The following is a 13,677-nucleotide window of genomic DNA, read 5'->3' on the forward strand; positions in this document are numbered from 1 at the left end:
GGCTGGGTGTAGTGGCTCATGTCTGTAATCCCAGCACTTTGGGAGGCTGAGGCAGGTGGATCCTGACTTGAGGTCAGGAGTTTGAGGCCAGACTGACCAACATGGTGAAACCCCATCTCTACTAAAAAAAAAAAAAAAAAAGGTACAAAAATTAGCTGGGTATGGTGGTGCACACCTGTAATCCCAGCTACTTGGGAGGCTGAGGCAGGAGAATCTCTTGAAGCCAGGAGGTGGAGGTTGCAGTGAGCCAAGACCACGCCACTGTACTCCAGCCTGGGTGACAGAGTAAGACTCTGTTTCAAAAAAAAAAAAACTCTCCTGTCAGTGGAGTTACTGGTTCAAAAGTTTAATGTGCATCGGATTTTTTAAAAAATGACATTGTCAAATGCCCCTCATGAAAGTTGAATCTGTTTACATTTCTGCCAACAGAATGTAGGCATGCCTGTTCCCTCCACCTTCACCCCATTGGATATTCTGGCATTTCATTTAACAAATGATTCTTAGAGACATTTCCTTTCTTTATAGTCTGGAGCAAAAGCACACCACCTGCTCCAGATAATGGTACTTCCGCTTGGGGTGAGCCAAATGAAAGCAGTCCTGGGTGGGGCGAGATGGATGATACAGGAGCATCGACCACAGGCTGGGGGAACACGCCCGCCAACGCTCCCAATGCCATGAAGCCTAGTAAGTGTGAAGCTTTTCATTTTTGAGAGATTCTTCTTTTTTTTTTTAATTGAGACGGAGTTTCACTCTTGTCACCTAGGCCAGAGTGCAGTGGTGCAACCTCTGCTAACTGCAACCTCCCCTTCCCAGCTTCAAGCGATTCTCCTGCCTCAGCCTCCCAAGTAGCTGGGATTATAGGCACCCGCCACCACACCCACCTAATTTTTGTATATTTATTAGAGACAGAGTTTAACCATGTTGGTCAGGCTGGTCTCCAGCTCCTGACCTCAGATGATCCACCCACCTTGGCCTCCCAAAGTGCTGGGATTACGGGCGTGAGCCACTGGGCCTGGCTGGGATTCTTTGTTAATTTGAGCATCTAACATTTTGGTGAGGGCTCTTTAGTTTTAAACTGTTGATTCAATGAGATTCAGGACCTTTAGTGTTAAATAATTAGTTAATAGCAAATGGTTGTAGCTTGGCTTGGTGTTTCTTAAAATGTTTAAGATGAACTAAAAATCATAGGTTAATTTTGTTGATTTTGTTTTAAATTTAGTATCGGGACAGAATTGTAATTTGTCACTCTTTTCGCCCAGTGACTGTGTTCACCATGTCTAACTTGCATTTCTACTCGTTTGTTAGTATAATTTGAAACGAGTTCTCTGGCTTTTAATGTGGAACATGGTTTCTGCTGCCCAGTGACTTCATCCTTCTGTACTTTTCCTTGCCTTTGGCCTCTCTTCTTCCACATAAGATCATTAGAGGTTTTTTGAACCTGGCATAAATTTCACTTCAAGTTTTTTAAATGAAGAACGTCATACTTATTCAGAATCATTGAAAGTCTAAGCTGTACTTGATCTAGCTGGCAATGTGTGGTCACAGTAATTAGCAGAACTCTAGACTGAGGCTGTGCAACGTCTCATTGGATGTTCCTAAATTGAAAAATTCAATTTTCAAGTGCCTGTTTCCACTTATTTTTGTAACTTTCTTAAAAATGTTCCAACTTCTCTCTTTTTTTTTTTCCCCATATAGCAGATTTAAGGGATTATCTTTTGACTAAATAATGAAAATTTCTGAAATGACCAAACTTTGAACAAGAAAATAAATTTTTAAGTTTATCATAGAATATTCAGGACTTTTACAGTGCCACATAAGGGAATATGATATTAGCTCTATTCTGGAAATTCACACATAGTAACTTGACTAATTTTAAAAACCGTGAATCTCCTCGACTTCATTAAAATAGCTATCTTTATGAAGATTTTGTTTTTATCATTATTTCCATTGTGAAATCAGTTGTATCATCATGGGAAATGTAATCTAGTGTACTTGAAATAGATCCAAAAAGCTGTTGGAAGGCATAAATCAGACCCTGGGCACAAAGAGACCCTTTAGCAGTATATTCTGGATTTTTATGTGTGTTTTCCAACCTCAGGATCACCTCTCTTCTATCACAAAACCCTCACTTTTCCTCAGATTCTAGAAATGTCTTCTACTTTTGAGGGTCATCAGTAGTTACAGCACACATCCTTTCTCTGGATAAGTTGAATGTGTAATGTGCAGAAGAAGGGGCTAAACCATCGTAGTCTGCCAGTTGATGCAGTTAACCTGTGATCTTCTCTAGCCTGCAAGTGTCTTAAATTTGATGTTATGAATCCTATCATTAAAAATTAGACCTCTCTTATCTTTTCTATAAGAAACGTTTGTTAGAAGTTTAGCTTCTCTCTCTAAAAGAAAGGTTCACTTGCATGTCTTCATTTTTCTAAAGAGGTAGGTGTGTTATTTATATTGGATTTTAATAACTCTTGTTGCTTGTTGGTGGATGGTATAAAGCCTATGCTTATATAATACAAATCATAAATATGGTATTATATAAATTTATCATCCTATATACAGAGGCAGCAGTCGTGGTTATCAGCAGCACTTCCAGCAGCAGGAAGAAGAGCATCCCAACCCTGCCCCTTGTACACAGACAGAAAGCCCTTTCCTGTGGCTACAGTGAACCCCACTGGGAGACTATCAGATTCACCTGGGCCTTGCTGGGGGATGAGATGCCACAGTTAGAAGAAATTAATTGCCCTGTGCCTTATGTACTTGGTGCGAACCTACTTGACTATCAATCATAGGCCTGGTTCTACAGGGTGGCAGCTGTCATTCAAGGAAAGGCCTGGAAGAGCCGATTTTCTGCCCTTAATCTCCTCATATAAAATTATGTACGAATCAGAAACTTTCATAAATGTCCTGTCATGTGGGAAAGTAGAGGTGTAGATGGAAGTTTCCAGGCAAGAAAATGTAGTTCCTTTTCTTTCATCATGTTATACAGTATCATTAATGCAAAGTATGTTTTGATTCTGTACAGTATTTTCAGAGGGAATGAAGGACTTAATCCAGTCTTCAAATTAAAAATCATTGTTTAGAATGGGATACTGATGTCCCACTTTCTCAAACATTAAAGCCTCTTTGATTTCTCTCTGCTTTCCTTCCTCCCTTCCTCTCCCTATCCTCCACATTTTCTCCTCCTGTCTTTTCAAAACCACTATGTATATATTCTTTGCCTCTTTAGTATCTAATACATTTCAAGTATATAGTTCTAATACCTTTCATATTTCTGTGGCTATATGTGAATTTTCTTCTTTCACCATAATTTTGATATTCAGAATCTTATAAATTTCCCCCTTCTTATGTTCTGTTTTTCTCTGCTTCACTGCAAACAAGCTAGACAGTTGTCCTTTATCATACCTCGTATTTGTAGTGTCCATTGCATATAAAGCACATACTGAATAGGAGGATAAAACCAGGGCTACAGCTCATTAAGAGGGACAGGTTTCTCTTAATTGAGATGTGAAATTTCTTGACTGGAATGTTGTGATAAGTTATTTTCAGTTTTGAAATTCCTGTCCACTTGGTGCAAGGGAAAAAGCATTGATCCAATGTCAGGAGGTCTTGATTCTATGGTTTGTTAGCTTTCTGTGTATCATTGAGGCTTTATGGGTTTTGGTTTCCTGACCTCTAAAAAATGAGTAATAGTGTTTGCCTTGCCATGTGGATGGACTAGATAAAATTACAAAGACACTAAAATGCTGCATCTGCAAGGAATTATTATTCTGATGATTGTTTTATATAGCTGTTGCAAAGAGTTAATTTATTCTTTCCTTTAAGATTCCAAATCTATGCAAGACGGCTGGGGGGAGAGTGACGGGCCAGTCACAGGAACTCGCCATCCCAGCTGGGAAGAGGAGGAGGATGGAGGAGTCTGGAACACCGCTGGCTCTCAGGGCAGTGCTTCCTCCCACAACTCAGCAAGCTGGGGACAAGGAGGAAAGAAACAAATGAAGGTAGCCTGCCTTAGAAACGTTCCCACTTGCTCATTCGCTCTGGGAAGGCAGAACTGAGGTTTCGTTTTTGTTTGTTTTCTTTTTGAGACAAGTTCTCACTCTGTCACTCAGGCTAGAGTGCAGTGGCACAATCACGACTCACTGCAGCGTCGACCTTCTGGGCTCAAGTAATCCTCCCACCGCAGCCTCCCTCGTAGCCGGAACTATCACCACACCTGGCTAATTTTTGTATTTTTTAAATAGAGATAGGGTTTTACCATGTTGCCCAGGATGGTCTCCAACTCCTGGGTTCAGTCCTGCTGCCTCAGCCTCCCGAAGTTCTGGGATTACAGGCATGAGCCACTACGCCTAACCGAAACAGGATTTTTAAATGAAAGGTGTGAGGCAGCTGGGGTCCTTGAGAGTCCTAAGTAAGGGGAAAAGTATTTTATTGCAAACAAATAGCAATTTCCCTTTTACCCTTCGTCTTCCTTTCCCATGACCTTGAACTACAAAACTGTTGCTGTGGGTAAAATGAAATTTTCAAAGATATGAGATATTTTTCATTTTTAGTTTCCACATTTTAATAATCTGTTGTAGGCTCTCAAGGCATACTTTATGGATGCTTTTGCATTCTAAAGCCAAAGAAGTCCTTCCAGTAAATCCCTGTAGATATGTAGGAGGGAATCCAAAGGAAGATAATGCTGGCTTCTCCCATGGCGATCAGCATGTCTTGATTTTATCTGATTTGGGAAATTCCAAGGCCCAGAACCCTTCTCCCAACAAATGAAGTACCAATGTGTGCTTGTGTGCTATATAGCAGCTAGATGTTTTCTCTACATTCTATACCAGGTAGTGTGCTAAACTTTCCACCTTCTGTGTCGCGTAGCAACTCACTTTCTCCTTTGGTTTGCTCAGTTTGATGAGGACTTTGGTTTTTAATCTAGAACAGTAGTCTTTGAACCTGAACCAGTGTCTTGGCAGACACTCTCTTTTTTCAGTTCCAGATTTTCATTCGACAAATAATGTAGTGGAAATAAGAAGTGGGCATCCATTACTTAATTTCAACATGAGAGCCTTGGCACCCTATGAAATGTTTCACAGCTAATATTCTCCCGCGTTTCAAATGCCAGATGCCGTCTTAGAGGCCTTCCCATGTCTGAGGATTGGGTCTTCATCCCCTTTGCCCTTAAATTTTGTAGGCGACTCTTTCTTTTATAGCATGAGAATACAGTTTATTTCTATTTAGAGACGTTTTGCTTAAGCAGTCACTTATAGTTTTTCTTCTATTAAGAGCTTTTATTTCTTTATTCTAGTCAACAGAAGGAGTTACTCAGCAAACCTTTCAGCATTCTTTGCACTCTTAGGTTGTCTAGTGTGATTTTGGCTTTCTTTTGATTATTTACAAATTAACAATGAGACTAAATCAACTGATTGAAAGCAACTAATAAATACCCCACTCCGGTGACAACCAAGATTTAATTAAGTTAACTGGGAATTGAATCTTTCAGCCCCAGTACCAGTGATTCTGACTTCTCATGTTGAAGGTGGTTTTTTTTGTTCTTTTTTTGTTTGTTTTAATTGTGATAGGATTCACATAACATGAAATTAACTGTAGTGTACTTTCTTTTCTTTTCTTTTTTTTTTTTTTTTTGAGACAGTTTAGCTCTTGTTGCCCAGGCTGGAGTGCAATGGAATGATCAGCTCACTGCAACCTCCGCCTCCTGGGTTCAAGCGATTCTCCTGCCTCAGCCTCTCAAGTAGCTGGGATTACAGGCATGCACCACCACACCTGGCTAATTTTATATTTTTAGTGGAGGTAGAGTTTCTCCATTTTGGTCAGGCTGGTCTTGAACTCCCGAACTCAGGTGATCTGCCCTCTTAAGTGCTGGGATTACAGATGTGAGCCACCGCACCTGGCCTCATAGTGTACATTTTTAAGTGTACAGTTCAGTGGCATTAAGTATATAAACATACTTAGGCTGCCATTTACCACCGTCTGTCCACAGAACTCTTTCCATCTTAAAAAACTGAAACTCTGTACCTATTAAAAAGTAACTTCCCATTCCCCCCTCACTCTAGTGAGGACTTTTTTGACCTCAAAACCTGTACTAGCTGGGCACAGTGGCTCATGCCTGTAATCCCAGCACTTTGGGAGACCGAGGCCTGCAGATCACCTGAGGTCAAGAGTTCGAGACCAGCCTGGCCAACATGGCAAAACCTCGTCTCTACTAAAAATAGAAAAATTAGGCAGGCATGGTGGCGGACCCCTGTAATCCCAGCTACTGGGGAGGCTGAGGCAGGAGAATTGCTTAAACTCAGGAGGCAGAGGTTGCAGTGAGCCGAGATCATACCATTGCACTCCAGCCTGGACAACAAGAGCAAAACTCAGTCTCAAAAAAAAAGGCCAGCGCAGTGGCTCACACCTGTAATCCCAGCACTTTGGGAAGCCGAGGCGGGCAGATCACAAGGTCAGGAGTTCGAGGCCAGTCTGTCCAATATAGTGAAACCCCATCTCTACTAAAAATACAAAAATTAGCTGGACATAGTGGCATGCACCTGCAGGCCCAGTTACTCAGGAGGCTGAGGCAGAAGAATTGCTTGAACCCGGGAGGCAGCGGTTGCAGTGAGCCAAGATTGCACAGCCTGGGTGACAGAGCGAGATTTCGTCTCAAAAAAAAAAAAAAAAAAACTTGTACTAAAGTACTTCATCACTTTCAAGGATAATAAAATTAATTTGATAGCTATCATCATAACATAGAGAATTTTTACATGTGAAATACACAAGTGCACAAAGCCCCACCCCACCAAATCTTCCTTATAGTTCCACCTGCCTCCCTCACAGAAGTGAAAGTGGAGCTCATGGTCAGTGCCTTGTTCAGGGAAGAAACTAGTTTGTCCCGTTAAAAAATTAAAACCTACCTCTGCCCTACTTTGTCCAGGAGATTGGCAATGGTTTCTTCCATTGGGTCTCTTTACCACCAGGACCAATGTCCTTTATGCTGTGAAACAAGCAGATGAAGCACCATGAGTTCCTCATAATGTCCAGTTTAAATAAACTCCTTTCCAGATGGCATGCACTGACATCAAACTCTTTTCTCCTAACATAAACCAGTTTGGGTTACAAGGAGAGCAGCCTAATAAAAATGAAAGTAGTCATGTGCAAAACTTAGATTTCAGAAAATCACATCAGACTTCTTTCTGTTTAAAAAGTAAAAGTACCAGCTGACCATGTGTTTTTCCAATTATATTTCAGCAAGATGAATTCTATAAAAATGCAAACATAGATATAACTAGGACTTATTTAAACTAACAAAATATCAAAATAATTTTAGTTAAAGAGAAATAGGATTTAAAAAGGTAAATTCTAGTCTACATTTTCAGTCTGTGTTAATAAAACTCAGAAGGTTGAAATAAATTATTTGGTTCTGAGGTTATGTGTTTCATTTCTGTAGTGCTCACTTAAAGGAGGAAACAGTGATTCATGGATGAATCCTCTTGCCAAACAGTTTTCAAATATGGGATTGCTGGTAAGTTTTATTTTTTTCAAATGTGTAATGTATCCCAACTTTTAGGTTTAATACAGATTTAAGACCACTGCTACATATAGTAAGTACAAAATTACAGATTTAAAAAACTAGTTAAGCAATGTTTTTGATCTTTTGAATTAAGCAGTATTTCTTTTCTGTGATTTTATTCTTAAGGACATACTCCAACATTTAAAAGTTATGGCTTTTAAATTTGTAGTGATTGTGTCCTTTTCCTTAGGAGGATAGAGAAGAGTCAGGCACTTAAAATTTATACAATTGTTTCTGACCACATTACTGTATTAGTTTTCTTTTCTTTTTTTTTTTTTAATTGTAATTTATGTAATTATTTATTTATTTATTTATTTTTTGCATTTTAGGTTTTGGGGTACATGTGAAGAACATGCAAGATTGTTGCATAGGTGCATACGTGGCAGTGTGATTTGCTGCCTTCCTCCCCTTCACCTATATGTGGCATTTCTTGTATTAGTTTTCATATTACAATTTTTTTAAAGGCAACAATAACCAAATAACTAGAAAAACTATACTGGGACTAATGACATAGAGAATTCTTACAGAATTTCTGATTTCTTTATCTCTGGAGAATGGTGTGGGGACACCCTGTCCCTGGTTGCCAAAAGACAAATGACTTTACTTGGCTGTACGGTTGAAGATTTGACGACTTGACAAGTCATGAGAAGAAGTTGTCATCATTTGGCTGCCACTCACGGAATTTGATCCTGGGCTGACTAGAACTTAAGGACGGGGGTTTATTTCTTCAGGCAGCTGTTTATCTGTGGCTCTCTTTGTAGCTGCATTGAGACTAATTGCATGTTAACGCTGAATTGTGAGAATATAGGCCCAAGCAGCAATCAAGCTAGCATATTAAAAATGTTAATGTCTTCATTACCGTTAAGTTCATTTCAGAGGAACTTCTGTAGTACCAGTAGTAAGATGCGGCTCTCAGGTGAACAATGCCACTTCTCTGATTCAAAGACGTACATCCTTAATTCTCTCTCATCTGTTCTTGATTTTTCAGAGTCAGACTGAAGATAATCCAAGCAACAAAATGGATTTGTCTGTAGGTGTGTATCACTCCACTGAAAGGAATGAAGTATATTGGTGTTACGATGTCCTGTTGGCATTTCCTGCCCAATTTGAGTTGGGATGGGTGCAGTTCAGTAGACATTTATTGAGCTCTTACTCTTTGTAAGGTACTGTGCCAGACACTAGGTAGGGACTGAAAACTCAGATGACTGCAAAAGTCAGGAAAGAATGAAAATGAGTGATGTGTGCAAGGTATAAGAACATGGGATGAGGTGGCCACAAGTTAACTGTGGAGAGTCCACCTGGAAGAATCAGCCTTGCATGGCTCCTGGCAGTTGCTGGCTCTGGAAGAATCCAGCTTAGCTATGACAAGTCTTTCAGGAGAGGCCAGAAATTCAGATGTGTCCTGGCATTCTGATTTTTATTTTTATATTTATTTGTTCTTTGAGACTGAGTCTCACTTTGTTGCCCATGCTGGAGTGCAGTGGCGCAATCTCAGCTCACTCCAAACTCCGCCTCCCAGGTTCAAGCAATTCTCCCACCTCAGTCTCCCAGGTAGCTGGGATCACAGGCATGCACCACCATGCCCAGCTAATTTTTGTATTTTTAGTAGAGACAGGGTTTCACCATATTGGCCAAACTGGTCTCGAACTACTGACCTCAAGTGATCTGCCTGCCTTGGCCTCCCAAAGTGCTGGGATTACAGGTGGGAACCACTGCATCCAGCCTGATTTTTAAATACTAGAACTAATTCAGATCTCTTGAAATGCTCTATGGGGCCAAAAAATTATGTGCCAGATATGGCCTTCAAGTTGCCAGTCCTGTCTGTACCCAGATGCTGCATTATTGACAAACTCTCACATTGCAGCTGGAGTGGATGCAGTGTTAGCCATTAGTCTGTGGAATTTTTGTAGTAATGTTCTTGATCACTCTGAGGAACTTAAAAAGAAACTAAGAAGACATGAAAATAATTATGGGTAGTAAAGGAAGTAGGTGGTCTTTAATCTATGATATTTCTAAATACGAGAATAATTAAAACATAAGTTTCCTCGGGGGGCCACTGGTTATATCAGCAAACAACAGCGGATTTATAGAGCTGTGAAAGAAAAGTGGTATAGTCATGGCACCTGGGAAATTGCACCGTGTAGGTAATGTGGACACATCTTCTGTGTTCAACTCTTAGGTTCTAAATTTTAGGGCAACCACTGTGCCTCCTTGACCTTCTTATTCCTAATAACTATGTTTCACACAGACCATTTATCTAGCTGATGCTAAAATTGCAGAAACAGACTTCTCCCCCTGAGGACATTTGAATTTATGAGCAAGATGTGTTCATCAAACACATCAATAACCAGTCTAAATGTTTTCTTAGCCAGATTTTTTTCCAGGTTAGCCCTAAGGCTCTTTCAGTCTTCAATAGAAAACAAGCTATAACACATACATGTTTTGTTTTATTTTTTATTAAAAATAAACTAAAAGGACCCATGTGTGTTCCAGGGATAAACACCAGTAGCCTGGACCAATGAGAGTTTATCTGGTCTTATCCTCAGAAATAGAAATGTTAATAGCTCATACCTGGCATCCCCATGAAGATAGTGGGGCAGGTCCCTCTTGGTTCATGGGGGAAACATTGATTCTGGAAATTTTCACTCTGTTTGTGCTACTTTTCAGGAAGCCTTTCAGATAAAAAGTTTGATGTGGACAAGCGAGCGATGAATCTCGGGGATTTTAACGATATCATGAGGAAGGATCGATCTGGGTTCCGTCCACCTAATTCCAAAGACATGGGAACCACAGATAGTGGGCCTTATTTTGAGAAGGTGAGTTGAATCCTTTGTTTAAGGTAATAATTCATGAGAACCGCTTTGGTTCCCATTTGTCTTTTGATAACTGATTCTGGAGGAAGCATAGAATTACTAAACTAGAGAGCAAAACACAGACATCACCTGCATTAAAGTGTTGACCTGAAAACCACCGATGTCAACAGGTGATTAGGCAAGAGCAAGAACCATCTGTCTTTAGCCTGTATTAGGATGAAAATCTGAGTTTTGAGACATTTCATGAAGTGTGGAAATTTTAGAGATAAACTTACTCTGAATTCTTTTTTCTGCTGCTCTATAGCTACAAAATAAATTTTGGGATTTTGTGCAAATATTCCATGTCTCCTAAGGCCTCGCCTTCTAGTTTTGAGAGAACTCTGTTGTTACCTTTCCCCAGTTCCCCAGCGATCTGTATTTAGTTAAAATGGTATACTTTTCAAATTCTCAGCAACCTAATTTAACCAAGTAGTTTCTACCTATCGGTGTTGATGTTTAATATTTCTAATGGTGGGAAGTATATCTTAATTCAGAATACCAATTTGCTGTTTTCCTGGTTTTCAGAAAGCAGTTAAAACCAAAATTTTTAAATCTGGCACGCTTTGACACTGTTGATGCTGGTCCAGACAGCGACATAGTCACAAGATTGCCCTGGCTTCTGTTGCAACAGCCACACGCTAGAGTAATCAGTATTAGATGCATAAAAATAAAGTATCTGGCAATTTTTATCATAATGCAATGGATAGAACGTGTTACTAACTTAGAAGAAAACAAAAATCTATATCAAAGAAGATGACAGATGTGGCTGTCGGGCCGAGTGTAAAGATTATGGTCAGATCCAAATTCCATCCTCGGTTATTGCTAATACACTCTAACTTTGTTTATTGCTAGTATTTCTCTCTTTTCCCTTCTTGCATTCTGTTGCTTCACTAACCAACACTCGTTGTGATTGGCTAACTCCTACTACTTTTCAGCTGACTTTGCCTTTCTCCAATCAAGATGGGTGCCTTGGGGATGAGGCTCCCTGCTCTCCCTTCTCCCCTTCTCCCAGCTACAAGCTGTCTCCCTCTGGTTCCACACTACCCAACGTCAGCCTTGGAGCAATCGGCACAGGGCTCAACCCCCAAAACTTCGCTGCTAGACAAGTAAGGAGGCCTCTCAAATTTATAACTGCTTGGCTATGGCCTCGCCTTGGTCCTGGTCTGCAGTTTATTGCATCATTTGTCTGTCTTGGGAAATTTGTTGATTACTGAATGCACAGAATGATATTACGTGTAGGTTCTAGATCTTTCAGCCCATAGAACCCATCTCTCTTCATGTTTCTCAACATAGATTTTATTTTAAACCTGTTTTTTTGTCTTCTCATTTTTGATCATAAGTTCATATTTAATAAGTAAACTAATAACTAAGGAAAATGTTAAAGAGGCTACATAAGTACCTTAGACAGTCTAACTTAATGCATTTGCCATTTTAAACATTAGATTGGATAAGTAATACTTTAGAGATCTTTTCAATTTAATAGACCTGCTAATTTAAAAATAACAAAACTAGTATGATTAAGTATTTGTGGGTTACAGCATCTTGAAATCTAGTGTCTTTAAGTTTAAAATATAATAATTACCCAGAGAAGGGTAACTTTAGATAGCAGACAGTGAAGCTTTGGAAAGAATGGGTATTGCTCAGACACGGCAGTGTTTGATTGCACCCAGGGTTGAATCTGGCAACCCTCCAGCAAGGGGCTGTGCAGTAGAAACACGACAGGCAGGGCTGGGAGAATCAAGCCTCCTCACCGTCCCAGGCCTGAGGGCGCACAGCAGGGCCCTGTCTGCCTTCCCACAGTGGCTCCATTTTAGTTTTTGTGGAGAAAACCAGGAATTTGGAGTCACAATTCCTTTGCAACAATAACCCCAGCAGTGATAGCCATGTTTCTGTGATGTGACCTTCACCTCAGGACGTTGTGGGAGGACGTTAATTATACAACTTGTAATTATTAGTTGTATCCACATGATGTATACGTGATGATGTTCTGTCTTCTTACAATGACTTCCACATACACACTACATGATGATGTGAAGCAATACCTCTGACACCAGTCAAGTTACACATAGGTCTCTTATATGCTTTCTAATTGTTGCCTGAGCACATTTTAAAAAATGGATTACACGATATCCATGTGTTTGGTTGATTATTTCTGGATTGGGAGTTACAGCTGATTTTTTATTTTCTTCCTTTATATTTCATCATTTTCCTTACTGCTTCCACAGAAGACATGGATATATATTGTTTATATAAACAGGAAAGAAATGATTATATTGATGTTTTGGGAGTTCTTTTATTTTGAATTGAGGTATAGAAACATGAAACAGGCATAACACTCACAGTTAGTGGTGATTATAAATGTGGTAGATCACATTATTATCAAATGCCATTAGTACATAAACTAGTATAGTAAACCAGCCAAACTAGCCAAGCATTAGGCTCTAAACAAAGGTCATTCTTCTTCATTTTTTTGATCTGTGGATTGCTACGAAGTCCATCATTAACAAGGTTTGTGCAGATATCTAAATATGGACACGGTTTTTAAAGACTATTTTAATACAGAATTATTTTAATATACTTCATATTAATAAAATAAGATTTTTTTGGCCAGGCACAGTAGCTCATGCCTGTAATCCCAGCACTTTGGGAGGCCGAGGCAGGTGGATCACCTGAGATCAGGAGTTCGAGACCAACCTGACCAATATAGTGAAACCCTGGCTCTACTAAAAATACAAAAATTAGCCGGGCATGGTGGCAGGTGCCTGTAGTCTCAACTACTCGGGAGACTGAAACAGGAGAATTGGTTGAACCCAAGAGGCGGGAAGTTGCAGTAAATAAGCTGAGATCATGCCATTTACCTTCCCAGGCCTGAGGGCTCACAGCAGGGCCCTGTCTGCCTTCCCACAGTGGCTCTGTTGTAGTTTTTGTGGAGAGAACCAGGACTTTGGAGTCACAATTCCTTTGCAACAATAACCCCAGCAATGATAGCCATACTTCTGTGACCACTTCAGCCTGGGTGACAGAGCGAGACTCGATCTCAAAAAAAAAAAAAAAAAAAATCTTAAGGTTTCAATTTTCCACATCACAGAGGATTTTGGTCAGCTTGATAATTTTGTTTTTAATTTGTATTGCTTTTCTGAGTTAAACAGTATAGTTGAAGCAAATATCACCAGACTCAGGTAATTGTAAAAGCCTCCTGTACAACAGTAAAACTTTAGCAGTAGCCACATAAACCGATATTAGAACATATACAAATGCCTTATTTTCCCA

The 13,677-nt window shown here is 39.8% G+C and overlaps 1 protein-coding gene across 5 annotated transcripts in view; it reads left to right on the plus strand.

Moving 5' to 3' along the window:
- The window catches only part of TNRC6B (trinucleotide repeat containing adaptor 6B), a 291,478-nt gene that overhangs the window by 226,219 nt on the left and 51,582 nt on the right, over positions 1 to 13,677 (plus strand). For 3 of the 5 annotated variants that reach the window (XM_064368066.1, XM_064368065.1, XM_021668744.2), the window contains 5 exons: positions 526 to 684; positions 3,823 to 3,998; positions 7,433 to 7,507; positions 8,544 to 8,589; positions 10,223 to 10,371. In XM_064368066.1, the coding sequence (XP_064224136.1) occupies positions 526 to 684; positions 3,823 to 3,998; positions 7,433 to 7,507; positions 8,544 to 8,589; positions 10,223 to 10,371 (605 nt within the window). Of the gene's footprint in view, positions 1 to 525; positions 685 to 3,822; positions 3,999 to 7,432; positions 7,508 to 8,543; positions 8,590 to 10,222; positions 10,372 to 11,342; positions 11,514 to 13,677 lie in introns of all 5 variants that reach the window. The other 2 variants (XM_021668746.2, XM_064368067.1) reach the window with 2 other exon arrangements.

The sequence above is a fragment of the Aotus nancymaae genome, unplaced genomic scaffold (genome assembly GCF_030222135.1).
Source record: "Aotus nancymaae isolate 86718 unplaced genomic scaffold, 86718_ANA_hifiasm-v0.15.2.pri h1tg000076l, whole genome shotgun sequence".
Taxonomy (NCBI): domain Eukaryota; kingdom Metazoa; phylum Chordata; class Mammalia; order Primates; family Aotidae; genus Aotus; species Aotus nancymaae.